This window comes from Bubalus kerabau, chromosome 19, assembly GCF_029407905.1.
Source record: "Bubalus kerabau isolate K-KA32 ecotype Philippines breed swamp buffalo chromosome 19, PCC_UOA_SB_1v2, whole genome shotgun sequence".
Classification (NCBI taxonomy): Eukaryota; Metazoa; Chordata; class Mammalia; order Artiodactyla; family Bovidae; genus Bubalus; species Bubalus kerabau.
Window position 1 is genome coordinate 59,307,069 of NC_073642.1, and position 19,030 is coordinate 59,326,098.

General features: G+C 47.8%; 1 protein-coding gene across 3 annotated transcripts in view; it reads right to left on the reverse strand.

Moving 5' to 3' along the window:
- Nucleotides 1–234: 234 nt before the first annotated feature.
- Nucleotides 235–19,030, reverse strand: part of DDX24 (DEAD-box helicase 24) — a 326,942-nt gene continuing 308,146 nt past the window's right edge. The window contains exons 2-10 of one of the 3 annotated variants that reach the window (XM_055556560.1): nucleotides 18,824–18,929; nucleotides 16,804–17,523; nucleotides 9,725–10,237; nucleotides 8,500–8,653; nucleotides 7,677–8,192; nucleotides 6,129–6,204; nucleotides 2,801–2,989; nucleotides 1,365–1,494; nucleotides 235–771 (exon numbers count right to left, since the gene is read on the reverse strand). In XM_055556560.1, coding sequence (XP_055412535.1) covers nucleotides 512–771; nucleotides 1,365–1,494; nucleotides 2,801–2,989; nucleotides 6,129–6,204; nucleotides 7,677–8,192; nucleotides 8,500–8,653; nucleotides 9,725–10,237; nucleotides 16,804–17,518 — 2,553 coding nt within the window. In that variant the 5' untranslated portion in view covers nucleotides 17,519–17,523; nucleotides 18,824–18,929 and the 3' untranslated portion in view covers nucleotides 235–511. Of the gene's footprint in view, nucleotides 772–1,364; nucleotides 1,495–2,800; nucleotides 2,990–6,128; nucleotides 6,205–7,676; nucleotides 8,193–8,499; nucleotides 8,654–9,724; nucleotides 10,238–16,803; nucleotides 17,524–18,823; nucleotides 18,963–19,030 lie in introns of those variants that run through there. The other 2 variants (XM_055556558.1, XM_055556561.1) reach the window with 2 other exon arrangements.

Sequence of the window (19,030 nt, forward strand, 5' to 3'; positions counted from 1 at the left end):
TGCCCACCTCCCAAGGAGGCTCAGACAACAGCTGTGAGGCAGAAAGAGCAAAGAAACTGCTAGGATTCTGCTATGGAGAACAGCGGGAACACACATTGGGGACCCAGGCAGAAATGACTCCATCATGATCGGCGAAACTCACCGCCTCTGTTCGATCCACACTGTGAGCAGGCTGCAGCCCGAGGCCTGGACGGCGCCCCCCAGCTCTGGCAGAAACTCAAGGTGACACGTTGGTTCTGACCATTGTTTTTAATTGAGAAAATCAAGTTACACATATAAGAAGCCTGTAAACACTGAAATGCAGAAATATATAAGCTGGCACACAGAATTCGTACTCTGAAACAACACAAATCTGCATGAGGTCTGTCCTGCTGTGAGGGGTGGCGTGGAAGAGAGGGGGATTTCTGGAACCAGAGCGGACACTGGGGTGAGATCCAAGGCGGAAGGGTTCCCATACAACCAGAGAGCACAGACACGGTGCTGTTGCCAGCTGACTCTGGCCTGGGGGCGGTCAGCCTGTACTTGTGCTCGGCCGTGGCTGCTCCTGCGGCCGCTGCTTTTTCTTCTTCTTCTGTTTGGAAAGGCAGCTCAGCGCGGACTCACCCTTTCTTGGGGCAGACGTGAGCAGGGGCAGCTTGCCCGACTGAGTGGGATACTTGGTTTTCAGGTCATCTTTAAACAGCGGCTGCGAAAGTAAATGGCGCAGCTCCTTCTTCAGGATCTTCATCTGCTTTTGTCTCCGACGCTCTTCCTGCTCATCAACTTTTCCTCCTTGAAACATAATTCAAAATAGATCGCATTTACTATGACTTAGCAGCAGCAGCAGCAGCATAGGAGCATTTTCTTTCCCTTGATGGATAATACTTGTGATGAAAAAATGTTTTGGACCTCTTGGGGAGACAGGGCTCCTAGGTTCTCTGCAGAGGCCAGTGTTGGCTAACTTCCAACAGTTTAGGAGAACCACTCAGGGCCACCCTGTCCTTCAACCCCATGAGGCAGGTACTTTATGCCCTGGTTTTATAAATGAGGACAGCATAGGTACAACAGAGTTGAGTAACCTGACCTGGTCACATAGCTAGTTAAGAGAATAGGCAGCAAACACCTGCAGTCTGGCCTCAGAGCCTGCCCTGACCTCCCCCATCTCTCCACACAAGGGATGGAACTACAGCCTCCAGACACGATGGCAACGGCTGAGGGCTTTAGGCTCATCTGAGATCAGGGCTTCTCGCAAAGGAGGAAGAGGCATCCTGCTGGTTTTGAGGGGGCCCACGGCGGTGGGGGAGGCTCCAACAGACAGAAGTTGAAGGGAAAAACCAAAGCTAAAAGCTGAATGAACCCTTCCTCAAGCCCATCTGGCTCCTTACCCCTATACATTTCTTCTTCCAGCTCAATCTCCAGGGCAGCCGCGGCCTGCTCGATCCAAGAGTTGTGCAGACAAGCCTGGAAGTTCCGATACTCCGCTTTTTCAATCTGTCGAGCTAAACGGATTCGCTCCTAGGGGCAAGGTAGAGAAAGTATTCATCTGACAGAGGGTTCAGGCCTCTGGGGAAAAAAGGCTCATGTAAGTTGTGTTTTTAAAAAAGCTCTTGATGTCAGTGCTCAGAGAAAGGCACCTCAGCTCCCATCAAAAAGCATTTCTTTGGTCTCTGGTTAAAGTAATCACGACTGGTGAGTGTGTACACATGAACCTCAAAAGCCAGCTTTCCAAGCCAACTTTAACAGCCCCTCTTCCTGGCAGCCCACCTTGGTCAGACTCCCAATCTACATGTGTTCAAAGGGGAAACCTGTTTCCCAGACACCATGGCTGACCTCCACAGCCGAGCTGAGACCTGGAAACACCCCAACAGCAGAGTGAGGGCCCAGCTCTCACTCTACAGGGATAAAACAAACCTGTCACAGGACTGCCTCCCCCTGTCATCCTCCTCCCAAAACACTTCGATTCTCCTTATGCATACTGGGTTCAGACCGCAGTGACAGGAAACACCAAAAAAAAAAAAAAAAAATGGGAAAGATCTTGTGATGAAGAGCCACGGGAAGCACGGTGGCTCCTAAGCCTCTCTGCAATCTCCATCTGTCCGCCTCATCTCCCACTTCATTTTCCCATACAACTGACATTCCTTTTGAACCAGAGGAGCCAACAGAACTGGAGCCATTCCTTGCTTTTTGCTCCCCCAATTCCTGGAATTCTATCCCTTCTTCATCTCCTCACATCTCTGCCTGCTGGAGGCTTGGAGGAAACTAAATCCCCTACCCGTGTTACTGTACGCCCACCCGCCCACAGTGCTTCCTCTGCACCTGAACTTCAACCTGCCGCACGAGCCAGTGGACTCCTATGGAAAAGCAGCCACCCCGCTTGGGTGCCCGACACGCGACAGACAGCCCATAGTCAGTAGCACTCACTCAAGTGAATGTTTACCAAGTAAAACCCCAAAGGTAGGAACTACAGGCATCTGCTTCAGGGATGTGACAGACCTTCGTTTTCCGCCTCAGTGAGGCACACTGACCCCACTCCCCTACAACCGTCCGTCCGTCCAGCTACGCTCGCTGCGCTGGCCAGCGGGGGGCGGCAGTTGATGGTGGAAGTGTCCGGGGCACAGCAAAGGAAGGGCTCATGAAGAAAGCTCCTCACTCTGGCCATTCACCCTTTCCTTCCTCCTTCGAGGAATGGTGCCCTCCCATTTCTTTTTTACACAAAAGTAGGAACTAGTTTCCAAGAGCGGTACTCCAAGAATCCCACGGCAAAGTCAGGGAGGGGCACAAGCCCTCCCCTCGTCAGCACTGCGCTTCCAGCTTTTTTTACCTTGACTGCATCCATGTACTTTGTCTGCACAGGAAACAGTGGGATGTCCTCATCTTTCTTGAGGGTTTTGTAAATCTTCTTAAAGTTGATCACATCCTCAGGCCCAACCAACATCAGGCTGAGGCCTTCATTGGTGGCACGGGCAGTCCGACCACTTCGGTGGACATAAATCTCTGAGGTGCGAGGGACCTACCAATGAAGAACTGGGAGGTTAACATGTGGCTGTCACCAAACACCGCTCGTCCCCTCAAGGCCAACAACCCAAGGCAGGACTCTCATCCCTCCCAGCCAGTCAGCTAGAAACCTCGCCAGCCCTGTGGAGAGATTAAGCCCTTCTCCCTAGGTCCCACATCCAAACTGTCCCCAGGTTTGGCCCCTCCACTGTGCAGGCCCCGCCCCCTGGCCTGGTTCAGGTTCTCATGGCCATCCCGATAAAGAGCAGGAACAGTGGATGTGTCATCCACAGCTAACGTGGCGTGGGAGTGGACGACTGCCCCCCACACCGGGCCACACACCACTAATCAAGAGCAGTCTTCTCCATGGAGCCCAGGCCACGCTCAGTGTCTTTCCCAGGGCAGCGCTCCAGGCAGACCCAGTAGATGGTGGAGTAGAGGCTGTGTGCTCAAAATCAAAACTAACTGCTGAAAAACCGTCAACAGGACAATGTTGGATCCCACTGAAAAAAGATACCCCACACCCAAGGGCAAAGGAGAGGCCCCAACAAAATGGTAGGAGGGGCAAAACTGTGTTTAGAATCAAATCCCATGCCTGCCAGAGATGCTTGGAGGGCTCAAACAAAACCGTGTGCACACCAGGACCCAGAGACGCCACGGAGACTGAGCCAGACCTGCCTTTGAGGATTTGAGTGTCTCCTGCAGAGGCACAGGTCAGCAGTGGTCTGCCACGGGGACAGGGGCTCTGGATGCAGCAGACCTGGGAGGTGTGGCGTGTGGCCTAAGTCCTCTTAGAAGAGGTCACCATTAGCCCCACCATAGAGCCACTGAGCAGATGACCCACAGACCGGAGAACAATTACACCAAGGAAGTTCTCGCACTGTTGCAAAAGTTTTAGGGCCCACAACAGATTTCCCAACCTGGGCATCTGGCAAAAGGACTGAAAACCCCCAGGGAATTTGACTTTGAAGGTCAGGGGGATTTGATTACAGAACTTCCACAGGACTGGGGCAACAGACTCTTGGAGGGCACAAACAAAACCTTGTGTGCACCAGGACCCAGGAGAAAGGAGCAGTGACCCCATAAGAGACTGAGCCAGACTCGCCGGTGAGTGTCCAGGAGCCTCCAGTGGAGGCATGGGTCAGCAGTGGCCTGCCGTGGGGTCAGGGGCACTGACTGCAACAGTCCTGGGAGCTGCAGCATGCTGGCTTAAGTCCTTTTGAAGGAGGTCTCCATTACCCCTACTATATTTGGCCTCAGGCCAAAATATGGAGAGAACACAGCCCTACCCATCAACAGAAAATTGTATTAAAGATTTCCTGAGCATGGCCCCGCCCTTCAGAGCAAGACCCAGACTTCCTGTAGCCTGTCCCTCTCATCAGGAAGCTTCCACAAGCCTTTTATCCTTATCCATCACAGGGAAGAAAGAATGAAAACCACAATCACAGAAAACTAACCAAACTGATCACATGGATCACAGCCTTGTGTAATTCAATGAATTATGAGCCATGCCCTGTAGGGCCACCCAAGACAGATGGGTCATGGTGGAGAGGTCTGACAGAATGTGGTCCACTGGAGAATGAAATGGCAAACCACTTAAGCATTCTTGCCTTGAGAACCCCATGAACAGTATGAAAAGGCAGAAAGACAAGACACTGTAAGATGAACTCCCCAGGTTGGTAAGTGCCCAATATGCTAATGGAGAAGAGTGGAGAAACAGCTCCAGAAAGAATGAAGATGCTGAGACAAAGCCAAAATAACACCCAGTTGTGGATGAGACTGGTGATGGAAGTAAAGTCCGATGCTGTAAAGAACAACATTGCACAGGAATGTGGAATGTTAGGTCCATGAATCAAGGCAAATGGAAGTGGTCAAACAGGAGACAGCAAGAGTAAACATCGACATTTTAGGAATCAGTGAACTAAAATGGACCAGAATGGGCAAATTTAATTCAGTGCCTAACCCATGGTTCATGATGGTGCGGGAAGTGAAACATCCTTCACTTCCTCTTTGAGCACACACCCCCTCTTCTCACTGCCCGGCAACAGCCCACTACCACACGTTCTCTCCTCCTTCTGTCCCTACCTCTACATGTCTGAATCCTCTCCATCCCTAAATGCCAAACATCTTTTAGAAAGCAGTTTCCAACCTAACCTCCCACACCAGAAGTTATCTCTTTGTCCAACTTTATTTTGCCACTTTCTAGTATCTTCTGCCTTAAATTATGGCTGCAGGCATCTAACCTCCTCTAGTGGATCTGATATTTCTTAGGGGCTGGGAACTGTATTTTGTTCATCTGGATACTTCCCACAGACTGACCGAGACTCTCCCCAAAAGAGGAGGAATAAAGATTTGCTCAACTGAACTGGCACCCTCAAAGACTGTTAAAAGTGTGAAAGATTTAAAGGAAAAAAAAGAAAGCAAGAAGGATTTAAAAGGAGAAATAATTACACCAGTTACTGAGTACTTACATGGTGCTAGGTGACCCATCAGCATTAGTTCATTTAATCAGAATAACCCCATGAAGTAGGTAGCAGCCTCACCACTCCCAATTTACAAAGACATTGAAACCAAAGACACTCAGTAACATGCCAAAAGCTAACCCACTGAGAAGCAGCCAATAAGCATTCAAAGGCTGGAAGTGAGGTTTGAGAGCCCATGCTCCTAACCACCACTCTCTGCTAATTCTTGCTAGATTCACGCACGAATATTAACGTCCGCATTAACAGCAGCTAACACTTAGGAAGTGCCGCCTGGCTTTCTGAACTCCTCACACATAATAACCTATTTCACCTTGCAAGACTTAACCACCACACTCTTTTCTCTCTTGCAGGGTAATCATTTTACATGCTAAACTTTACTACGCCCACTTCACAGAAGAAACTAAGACTCCTACCTGCCAGTATTACGTAGCCTGCCCAAGTCAAAAAGAGAGGGCCTATTTGACACCAGACAATGTCAAGAGGTTCTGGAGAATAAATCTCACCAAAGTAAGTGGAAGCAGCTAGTTGGTCACCAGACACCAGTGGTATTCTCTGCTGCATGAGGCCTTGGGACCAACAATTCTCCTTTTCCCTGTTCTCTCCCTCAACCTTTGCTTTAAAAATTCCCTGCTCAATGCTGGGAGATGCCCACAAATTCCCCGATGTCCCTACCTGGTAATGGATGACATGCTGGACTTTTGGAATATCCAGGCCCCGAGCTGCCACGTCTGTCGCCAGGAGCACACAACTGTGGTAGAGAGAGAAAGCTTATTAATAACAACTAATAGCTATCATAATCAACTCCTTACCACAATCGAGTACTCTAATACTACAACCCTTACTAACACTCTACAAGATAACACTATTATGTACATATCTCCCTTTGAGAAACGAAGAAACTGAGGCTCAGAGATACTAACCTCCCAAGATACATACATGCCTATTCGGCTGTGGAGCCAGGATCCAAACCTGGGTTTCACTGGCCACAATCAATAAAGCCACACTCTGCAATAACACAGACTACTTTAAGTGAATTAAATAGGGTCATATTCTAGGTCCGTGACCTCATCTCCTATCACCCTCTCACTTAATTCCCTCAGTCACACAGGCAGATATCCTTGCTTATGCTCAAACATGCCAGATCTGCTCTTGCCTCCAAGTCTTTGCTTAGCATACTTCAGGCCAGAATGGTTTTCCTCAGATAGTCACATTTCCTTACTTTCTTCCACGCTCTGCTCCAATTTCACCTTATGAGAAAAGCCTCCCAGACCACACACCCACAGTCTGCTCAACTCCCTATGTAACTTTACTTCTTAGCACCTAGCACCACTTGACAAGCTATATACTTACTTTTCCCTCCACATGGATGTAAACTCCCTGAGAGCAGAGACTTTGCATTATGCACTATTCTATTACCAGGCCCTATGGCACCCCACTCCAGTACTCTTGCCTGGAAAATCCCATGGACGGAGGAGCCTGGAAGGCTGCAGTCCATGGGGTCGCTGAGGGTCAGACACCACTGAGTGACTTCACTTTCACTTTTCACTTTCATGCATTGGAGAAGGAAATGGCAACCCACTCGAGTGTTCTTGCCTGGAGAATCCCAGGGACAGGGGAGCCTGGTGGGCTGTCATCTATGGGGTCGCACAGAGTCGGACACGACTGAAGTGACTTAGCAGCAGCAGCAGAACAGTAGCAGGTTCAAAACAAACACTCAATAATATGTACTGGATGATGTTTCATAATGTATGTGTAGTTTGAGGAGAGTCAAAAGCACTTGAAATGTTTTAAAAATAAATGTACTAGATGAGAGTGAACCTGCCTCATGCTGTGCAAAATTTCAAAAAAGGCTGGGGGCTGCTGCTGCTGCTAAGTCACGTCAGTCGTGTCTGACTCTGTGCGACCCCATAGACGGCAGCCCACCAGGCTCCTCCGTCCCTGGGATTCTCCAGGCAAGAACACTGGAGTGGGTTGCCATTTCCTTCTCCAATGCATGAAAATGAAAAGTGAAAGTGAAGTCGCTCAGTCGTGTAGGACTCTTAGCGACCCCATGAACAGCAGCCTACCAGGCTCCTCCATCCATGGGATTTTCCAGGCAAGAGTACTGGAGTGGGGTGCCGTTGCTACCTTCTACTAATAAGGCTCCCAAGACAGAAGGTAGCTTCCTACCCTCCTGGCAACCTGGACCCAGTGGCCAGTCTGTGCACAGGCCTGACTTACTCCTCCAGATGGGCAAACTGCTCCAGGTTTCTAAGCCTCTGCTTCTGGTGCATGCAGGCATGCAGGGTCAGTGGCATGATATCCAGGACTTTGAGGAGCCCGGAGAGGCGCTTGATGCAGGAGATACTGTTGGCAAACACTAAGGTGCGGCCTGGATACTGCATCAGGAAGTAGTACAGATACAAGTCTTTCTCGTCAGTCTCACAATGGATCTTGGTCTCTGTCAGCGTCTCTACCGTAGCCTCCTTTCTTGTGAGGTCAATGACCTTGGGCTTGCCCCTCATGCCAATCTTCTGCATGAGGAGGTCAAGTTTGGCAGTTTTGTCGATTTTCTTAGCGTGCTTCTTGTGAAGGATGCGGGCAGGAGCTTGATGTACCAGGGTCAGTGTGGCGGAAAAAACAAGGGTCTGTCTCTTTGGGTTGTACTGGGAATCACTGAGCATCTCTAGCAGCTGTGAGAGCTCAGCAAAGTGGCCTTTCTCAACCATCCGGTCAGCCTCATCGATCACCAGGCACCTACAGATCCAGACAGACCCGTGATCACCAGGTTAGTAGCAGGAAAGAGGAGTCACCACAGCATACTCTACCCGTGCCCACCCCCCACCCGGCCAACCCAAGACAAACACCACTTTCACCACCTCCACCAGGGCCCTCAACTAACCTCCTTCACACATGCTTGGTTTTCTAAAGGCCAAGTCCCTAGTACCTAGTACCAAGGCTTAGTACCCCATGATGGCACTTTGTGACAGGGAGGACGCCGTGTGCCAAGTCACCTCAGGCCCACTTCAGAACAAGGGGTGGGGGAAAAGGGAGGTACTCTCACCTGAGCTGCCGAAGGTTGCTCAAATGAGGGTGCTTTTCTTTAACTAGCTCCCACAGCCGGCCTGGAGTGGCGATCACGATCTCAGGCTGGCGGTTCAGCATCCTCTGCTGTTTCTGAGTGGACATTCCACCAACCAGAATAGCGGTTTTAATGCCTATGTTCACACAACACGAGGGACAGTGTTAGTCTGATTGCTCATTTCTTCCACCGCGGACACCAGTGCCCCCAGATGAGCAAAGGCTGCCAGTCAGCGGCACAGCTCCCCTCTCCAGGGGAGTGCTAAGAGCTGGCCTGGCCTGCTGATGCCGTTACTGGAGGGCTTACTGGGTCTGCTATGATCTAGGCTCGGCCTACTCCCCCAACTTCATTTTTTTCTACTCTTTTCCCTCACCCGCAACAGTAGCGCTGGATTTGAACCCAGGCATGGTGACATCCAAGGCTCGAGAGCAGACCAGTGGCACACCGCAGCGCTGGGAAGACGGAGCCCGCAGCTGTGGCACTGCTCCCAGGGGTTCCTGCCCGTCCCCTCCATCCAGAGTCACCTCAATCTCCTCTAATGCCTAGTGTTCTCCTCTCCTCTCCAGTGGAGGACCTCTCAAGGTGTCCAGTGTGGGAGGAACAAAAAGGATCATGCAGGCAAAGTGCTTAGTCAAGTGCCTCACATACAAAGTAAGAGCTCAGTAAAGAATCGTTCCTTTTACTATAAAATTGAAACCCCTACTATGCAGCCTTTCCCAAGGAATTCCCTGAGAAAATTAAGTGCTAATGCCCTAAAGCAGAAGTCCGCACACTTTTTTAACAGTCAACAGTTGTGGCCCTGTGTGTGGGCTCAACGGTCTCTGTCACAACTACTGCCTCCATTCCACTCTTCAGTGGTGGTGCAAAAGTGGCCATAGACAATGTGCAAATACATGGGTGTGGCAGCACTTTATTTACCAGAAAAACAAACAAACAAACCACCCCCTAAACGGTGGTTTGCCAAACCCCTCCAAGTATCCACTGTATTCAGTAAGGTAACTAATTGCTTAATGCAGCTAGAACAGTGTTAGCTATGTGTTATCCTTGGGAGAATTAAGAATGTGTCACTCAAACAGTTTTCTGTCGGGCTTAATTCTCTGGCAAATCAAATTCCCTCTAGAGGGCGGGACGCACAGCTCATTCACCTCTACCACCCCTGCCACTGCGATCCTTTCAGGAAACATTTATTCAATGAATTAAACCTCACTTGTAAACTTGGCCACAGCATCGACGTGTTGTTTGACCTGAACAGCGAGCTCTCGAGTGGGAGTCAGAACCAGTCCAAGCAGAGGACGCTTCGGCGGCGCAGTGCGGCCACCCAATTCTTGTTTCAACTTTCCAGTCTGCTCTTCATCATGCTTTTCCACCTGGTTTTCTTCCTGTTTGGGGGTGGGCTTCTCCCTGATCAGGGAAGAAGGTCCTTCACCAGCGTCACCATCACCGCCACGGGGCGGCAGCCCCGGGTCTGAGGCGGCAGCTCCAGCACTGGTTCCTGCCTGGCTGGGAGGTGGTCCAGTCTTCGCTCCAATCGCACTGGGAGGTGCTTCACCCTCAATTCCAATCTCATCAGGCAAAGCTCCAGACGCAGCTCCAGCCTCATTACCGGTCTCCCCAGGTGGAGCTCCTGTGTCACTTATTGCTGGGGTAGGCTTCTTCTTCACCTGCCACTGTAGCACTGCGTCAATCATTGGAATGGCAAAGGCAAGAGTTTTCCCACTTCCTTAAAAGCAGGACAAAAAAACAAAAGCAGTGTGAATCAACAAAGGTACACACTCTTGCCTGAGGTTCTATTCTTACTCGGAATAAGGGACTCTGAAATAGCCAAGTGCCACCCTGACCAATGCAAAGCTCCTTCCACCCTAGGCCGGTATCCCAACTGCGCTGCACCCAGAGGACACGCGTATACTTCGGCACCTGAGGGCGCGTCCGACAGACGGCACTGAGCTGAGGCCAACAGTAACTGGACACAAATGTCCAAACAATGAGACCCAAAGAGGCAGGTGAGATGTGTGTTGTGAGTGTTTTGTTGCTGTTGTGGAGGAACGTAAAACTGAAGGGTAAAAAATGGAAATCTGTACAATACGTTTCCAAAACGTTTCTTTGGTGAAGGAGGAGGTAGTGAAAGAAAGTTTTCTTAGTTTTCAAGGAAACTTTAAAGCTTTTGTGTATGCCTGAACATTTTCAAACTAGCCTCTGAATGTGTATGGAGCCCATCTATGTCGTCAAAAAACAAAATGAAACAAAATACCTCAGGCTGAGAATTTAAAGTGATTCCAAAATTACAATGCCCCAGGCAGAAGCAAATAAGTGATCTCTATGTGAAGACGCTTTTATCACAGGCCTCAAAAAACTCACAGATGATTTTTCAGAGTAAAATGAGCTGAGTTCTTGCTTATAGTACCTTGTTCCTTAGAGCTGCCCATTTTCTGAGATGACTTCTATCACATGTTTCAGGAAGAAAAATGCCAATTCTACACACACTCCTTCAGAAAACTGAAGAGAATACTTCAAGTCTTTCTGAGCCCAGTATTACCCTGATTTCAAAACCAAAGACATTATAAGAAAACTACAAATATCCCATTAAGAAAAATTAAAAAAATCATCAACAGAATTTTAGCAAATCAAATCCAACAATGTATAAATGGAATAATATATTGCAACTAAATTCAGTTTATCATCATCAACAAATTGAAAATGAAAAAAGTATGCATCCCATATATGCAGAAAAGGCATTAAAAAAAAATACCACCACCATTCCTGATAAGAATCTTTCTCCAACTAGAAACAGACGAGAATTTTCTCAACCTGACAGAAGCTAAATATGATAAACCTACTGCTAACATCATATTTAATGATGAAACACTGAACATTTTTCCCCAAACAGGGACAAAGCAATGGTGCCCACAAGTTTTAGCCAGTGTGATAAGAAAAAAGTAAACAAAAGGCAACCAGACCAGATGACATAATCACCTTTGTAGAAAATCCTATGTAATCTTCAGGAAACCAGTTAATCATACCAAGTTGCAAGATACAGATCAGATCAGATCAGATCAGTCACTCAGTTGTGTCCAACTCTTTACGACCCCATGAATCGCAGCACGCCAGGCCTCCCTGTCCATCATCAATTCCCGGAGTTCACTCAGACTCACGTCCATCGAGTCAGTGATGCCATCCAGCCATCTCATCCTCAATATAAATAAACGCATACTTCTATTTACTAGCAACAGAAATAGGAAATTTTAAATTGCTATTTACAAAAGCATCAAAAATATGAAATAGTAAAGGATAAAGCTAACGGAAGTATATACACTGAAAACTACAAACACCAGTAAGAAAAAGCAAAGACCTAAAAAAATGGAGAGATATACTGCATTCATGGACTGGAAGATTCTAGACTGTCTAGATGTCACATCTTCAGTTGGCTCTATAACCAATGCAATCTTAATCAGAATACTAGCTGGCTTTTTTGAAGAAACTGAAAAGCTGACTTTAAAATTCATATTGAAATGCAAAGGGCCTCAGTTCAGTGCAGTCGCTAAGTCGTGTCCGACTCTTTGCGGCCCCATGGACTGCAGCACAACAGGCTTCCCTGTCCATCACCAACTCCCAGAGCCTACTCAAACTCATGTCCATTCAGTCAGTGATACCACCCAACCATCTCATCCTCTGTCATCCCCTTCTCCTCCTGCCTTCAGTCTTTCCCAGCATCAGGGTCTTTTCCAATGAGTCAGTTCTTCACATCAGGTGGCCAAAGTATTGGAGTTTCAGCTTCAGCATCAGTCCTTCCAATGAATATTCAGGACTGATTTCCTTGAGGATTCACTGGTTTGATCTCCTTGCAGCCCAAGGGACTCTCAAGAGTCTTCTCCAACACCAGAGTTCAAAAGCATCAGTTCTTCGGCACTAAGCTTTCTTTATAGTCCAACTCTCACATCCATACATGACTACTGGAAAAACTGTAGCTTTGACTAAATGGACCTTTGTTGGCAAAGTCATGTCTCTGCTTTTTAATATGTTATCGAGTTTGGTCATAGTTTCCTTCCAAGGAGCAAGCGTCGCTTAATTTCATGGCTGCAGTCACCAGAATAGCCAAAACAACTTTTAAAAAGAACAAAGTTGGAGGACTTACACTACCTGACTTTAAGACTTGCACTAAAGCTACATTATCCAACACTGTGAGGTGTTGGGAAAACAGTAAAGATAGACAAATGGGTCAATGGAAAAGAGAAGACTCCAGAAATAAACCCACACCTATATTGTTACTGATTTTCGAAAAAGATGTGAAGGCAATTTAGTGGGGAAAGAGTTTTTCAACAAACAATGCTGGAGTAATTAGATATCCATATGCAAAACAAAACCAAATCTATGATCCATATTTCTCACCACAGAAGTTAACACAGGAACAATCCGACTGAAACACAGAACCTAAAACTAAACTAGTAACACCTCCACAAGAAAACGTAGGAGAAAATCTTTGTGATCTTGTGTTAGGCAAAAGATTCTCAGGAAAGCAAATCTGTAAAAGATCATTTAAACTTCACCAAAATAATAACTCCTGCTCTTCAGAAGAGAACTAAAAGATAAGGCACAAACTAGGGGAGAAAAATGCACACCATATATCTGATACAGGAGGTGTGTCTACAATATATAATGAATTCAATAATAAAACCACAACCCAATTAAAACACAGGCAAAAGAACTAAGCGGGTATCACCAAAGATGATGACATGGATGACAATTAAGCACTTGAAAAGATGTTGCTTAACTAGTCACTTTGGAAATACCAATTAAAGCCACAAGGAAGTAACACTAAAAATTTTAAAATCTAAATTAAATTAAAGACCGACCACACTAAGCACTGGCAAGGACATGGACCAATTCGAACTCATAAGTTGGTGATTATGTAAAATGGTACAATCACTTTGGAAAACTCCTCAAAGTTACATTTACAAAAGACCTAGCCATTCCACGTCTAGGTATTCAGCCAATGAATCAAAGCATACATCCAAAGATTGATATGCCAATATTTATGATAGTTTTACTTGTGAACGCCAAAAACTAGAAAGACCAGAACCATCCATCAACACAGATAAACAAACCACACTATATCCATTCAGTGGAATTCCACTTATCAAGGGAAATAAATGAACCACTGGTATTGGCAATAACACAGCTGAATCTCAAAGGATGCTGAGTTAAAGCGCAAGATTCTCCCTCCCCAAAATACATATTTGTAGGATCTATTTTAAAATTCCGGAAAATGCAAACTAATCTATAGTGATAAGAAGACTATTAGAGGTTATCTGTGGATGGACAAGGAGCGGACCAGGGAAGGCGGGATTATTACGGGGCCTCACATCTTTTGGGGGTGATGGGTAAGTTCATTACCTGCATTGGCAGCAGTCTGTCTACAGCAGTTTGTCTCTGAGACTTGGACCTGTGGATCCACAGCACTCAAGAGAAATAGCCTGAGAGGACCTGCGGTATAAGCCCACACGCCAATCTCTAGGCCCAATGGCTCACACCTCTGCCTCCAGGCCTCTCTGCACATACCCAAGTCCTGTAGCAGCGCTGAACACACACAGATCTGGTCTAGAATCCTAGCACTACTGCTTTCAGTGGGGCAGTTTTAGGGACTCTGTCTATCCTCAGTGAGGCTGAGTTTCCTCTTCAGTAATATGGGAATAATAATGGCATCCATCTCAGAGTGGTTGTGAGAACTTTCATCAATATAATGCATGTAACACACTGCATGATGTATTTTAAAGAAATGTTTTAATACTGTTACCTCCATTCCCCCTTCCTGGGGCTTCCTCCCTCTTCCATCTTTGTGACTTTTATACAGGACCTCACCTCAAGTTTCCTGACCACTCTTGCAGAAATCTAAGGCACAAAGTTTCTAGATGGTCTATTTCTGAAACAGAGCAGTACCCAATAGTTCTTCCCCATCATACCCTCTGCCTGCCTTTTAACTGTGGAAAAACTTGAGCCAAACAGTAAGTTTAATGAGAAAAGTGAGAAAATGCAGAAAAAAAGGAAAGCAGTCCAACAAGACTAAATAATAACAGTTTAGTCAATAAACACAGTTAAGGACCTTTAGTTCCTTCTCGAGGGCTACAGATAATATTCTGAGCCACATCCTGTGAGCTGTCTTGTAGATACTGAAACTCCCACCAGATGAAAGAAGTTAACTGCATGATGACCAGACTGTAGCCGTGACGTTGTTGTTATTTACTCACTATGACTTACTTTTGTGACCCCTTGAACTATAGCCCCCCAGGCTCCTCAGTCCATGGGATTTCCCAGGCAAAAATATTGGAAGTAGATTGCTATTTCCTTTTCCAGGGGATCTGCCCAACCTAGGGATGAAACCTGCATCTCCGGCATTGGCAGATGGGCTCTTTACCCTGAGCCACCAGTGTGTAAGCTGCCACATTTCTGAGAACTGGCCTCAAGAAAACTGAAACAGACAGACCTTGGAGCTGAAATTAACCGAACTTAAAACAGTCAAAATGAGGCTGGTCAGACTACCAATGACCAAGTTCAAGATGTCTGTCAGAGCTGACTGTGCTGTTTCTACATGAAGCCCCCTCCCTCTGTCTATAAAAGTTCTTGCCCACTGGTTGTCATGGGAGAGCAGGGGTGGCAGGGGGAGAGCCAGCCTTTGGACAGGAGTCTTCCCCCACTCCCCATTGCTGGTATCCAAAATAAAGCAAACTTTCCTTTCCACCAACCTGGCCTCTTCATTGGCTTTTGAGGAGCGAGCAGCCACCCCCCTTTGGTTACAGGTCTATGCCATACAATATAGTAGCCACTAGCCACATACAGCTATCAAGCACTTAAAATGTGGCTGCTCTAAACTGAGATGGGTTCAAAATACACATCAGATTTTGAAAACAGTATAAAAATTAGAACGTAAAATATCTAATTAATAATTTTACATTAATTAACACTGAAATGTTATGTAATGGTTAAATATACTGTTAAATTTAATCTTCACTTTTTTAAAAAACCTTTTTTAATATGGCTCCTAGGGAATTTTAAATTACACATGAGGCTTGCATAGCATATGTTATTTCCAATGGTTACTGTTGGTCCAGTTGGACTACTAGTTTCAGGTCTGTTTGCTCCTTACCCCCATCAACAGTTTAGTCTCCCAGGGTGTCAACCTAGCATCGCTTCAGAAAGCCGCAGACGGCCCAGGGTATGAGGGACCTTTAAACAATGCCTAGTTCAACAGTCACCGCCTGCCCAAATTTGCCTACAAAATCTAACCAATGGTTATCACACACTCAAAACCTTCCAATGCCAATAAACCCACCAACTCCCAATGCAGCCCTTTTTATCTGTAGACAACTCTTGAGAATTAGACACTTCTTTATACTGATGAAGATCTACCTCTCCAGAGGGCTGATCTTAGTCCCACTTTACCCCCGAGTCATGCAGAAAAGGTTCAAGAATTGAAAAAAACTACCATTTACAGATCACTTGGGCTTCCCTGGTGGCTCAGCTGGTAAAGAATCTGCCTGCAATGAGGGAGACCTGGGTTCAATCCCTGGGTTGGGAAGATCCCTTGGAGAAGGTAAAGGCTACCCACTCCAGTACTCTGGCCTGAACAATTCCATGGACTGTATATAGTCCATGAGGTCGCAAAGAGTAGGACACGACTGAGTGACTTTCACTTTCACCGATTACTTACAATGTACTGTGTAAATTTTAGTTTACTATTGTTTTTTGTTAGCAGTTTACTATTGTGTAAATGTATAAATTTAGTAAGCATTTACACTTAACCCACATAGCAAAAAGGGCTTCCCTTGTGGCTCAGTGGTAAAGAATTCACCTGCAGTATAGGAGATCCAGGTTCAATCCCTGGGTTGGGAAGATTCCCTGGAGAAGGGAAGAGCTACGTGCTCCAGTATTCTTGCCTGAAGAACCCCATGGACAGAGGAGCCTGGAGGGCTACAGTCCATGGGGTTGCAAAGAGTCCGACAGAACTGAACGACTGAGTACAGAGCACACAGCAAAAGATATAGGTACTGAATTTACCTACCTCCAATTGATAATGCAGACTACAGGGCTGAGAGAAATAAAGTGACCTGCACAGGGCACCACTCAGGAAGTGAGCCATTTCAACCCAGAGCTAGCGGACTTCTTAAAGTCTTCATGCAACAGTGCTTTTGTGGTCATGTTCCCAACATTCCCCAGTCTCCCAACCATCCAGCCTGTTAGTGGCCACAAGCTCAATCCAGAAGCAATCTCGCCCTGGCCAGATAAGAATGCCCTTACCTGTCTCAGCAGCCCCAAGGATGTCCAGTTTGTCACGAATGGCAGGTGCCAAGGTCAGCGCTTGGATTGGTGTGGGGGCAGAGAAGCCTAGAAAGCTGAGTGCTCGGAGAACCGGCTTGGGTACAAACAGATCCTTCCAAGCCGATACATCTGCTTTGTGATCATGCATTTCAGGCATCCACGTTTTTGCTTTTTTGGGCACCTTTGGAGAAATACCCTGGGAAGGCTCTGATTTTTTTTTCCCTTTCTTTTTCTTCTTTTTTGGTATAGTCTGGGCCGGGCTTTCGGATGCCATCTCCCCTACCTCTGGATCAGGACAAACTGTGCCCTCTCCCTGGGGCGCTGGCTCAGTATCTTTGAGCTCAAACGCTTTCTGGGAACTGGTTCCTTCAGTTTCCACATCTTTACTCTTCTTCAACTTCATCTTTTTCTTTGAAGAGCCAGGCTCTCCCTCCTCCTCTCCTTCTCCAACAGCCTGTGCCTTTCTCTTCTTGGGCTCTCCCTTTGAGAAGAGACTGGAGGAACTCTGGGCAGGGGAGACCAACCGATAATCTGTCAGTTCCTCAAAGCACACCAAGTCATCCATCTGTCCGTCTGCAAACATATTTGGGTCTATCTTCACCTCCTTCCATTTTCCCACAACTTTGATTCCCTTCTTCTGAAATCTGCCACAGTTTGTTGGCTTCGGTCTTGATTTTTTCTCTTTCAACTTCATGGCTGCTGAAAAGGAAAAAAATGTTCCATTAGATTGGCAACTGAGAAGCAAAGGATTCTAAGGCAACAAATATTTCCTAAGCAGCTATCAGGTCTTACAAAAAAGTAAGGACACAAAGATGGCTCTAACACTGATGCTGCCAGCTGGAGAAGATCACAGAAGAGAAGAAATATACCTAAGAGCACGCAGCTAGGCCTACAACAGAGAGGACGCAGGAGGTGTAGCAAAGACAGACGAACTAGATCCAGTTTGGATTTCAGACCCAATACTTACTGCCTGGGTGCCCTTGGCAGGTCCTGCTCAATCCTCTCTGAACCTCAGAGTGTTCATATTTTAAAAAGGTGGGAGGGATTTACCTGCTATAAACTCACCTAAAGCGTGGAGGGTGAAGCCTACCACACCAAGCCATTCTGAAGCCATAATAAGAATCTAAGAGGGGCGGTCGCTGGAGGGTGCGTGAGGAGGTCGGCTCTACTGAGTGCACAAAGCTTTCTTCCCTCTCAAATCTTACCCCAAGAGGTCAAATGCCTGTGTCACCACTCTGGCTGTTGCCAAGTGACTTAAAACCCAGCCAGCTTTAATCATTACATTTTAAGTAATTTAAAAACCACTGATGCACAACTCGTTTGACTGGAACTTGATCCACGTCCTCCCTTTTTCAGAAAGGCAGAGGAAAATCATAGCTTCCGTGGAAAACAAAGGGAGACCTAAGTTCGAATCCTGACGCGCCACTGGTCAGCTCTGGGTCTGGGGTGGCCGTTATTCATCTCCACGAGTCTCAGTTCCTCGTCTGGAAAATGGGGATGAGAGAGCCTGCGGCTCCTTGGATTGTCACGCCATGACGAAAAAGTGGCGCACGTTCAGAACCGCTTTGCATCGCGCCCCCTGGGCAAAGCACGCCAGCGTGCAGGGAAGGTCCAATCCCACCCCGCATCCGCGACGCCGCGATCACAGACTACCCTCACCAACCGAGGGGAGGCGTGAGGAGCAGGCACAAGCGGGGCGAGGACGCGGAGTGTGACTCGCGGGGTAAGCCAGGGGGTCCCTCCTTCTGGGGCCCGGCCCGGCGCCGCACCGGCGCCTCGTCTCAGGCTCGAACGGGCGCACCAAGCGGAGAAGCCGAACAGCCAAGCCCTGACGCCCGCTCGGCTGATTCGGAGGCCCTAGAAGAGGCCCCCAGAGCAGGGTCGGCCAGGGCGCTTGACAAGGCCGGCGGCCACCCCTCTCTGGTCCCGAGAACCCGAGGGCTTGGAGGAGCCCACCGCGAGAGCCCGCCCCCAGCCCCGCTCCGACTCCGGCACTCACCGCGAGGCTACCCTGCCGCGGCCCCCTCAGACGCCCAGCAAACGCCTCCAAACACGCAGCACCGGCGTGCCGCGGCAGCGTCCGCCGCAGTTCCGGGGCGGGGCTTGCATGCAGGCACGCGTGCGCGCAGCGAAGGAAGTCCCGCCCCCATTCTAGACGCCGCACTTGATTCGCTGCGGCGCGGCTGACTGCCGGATTGTGGGCGCG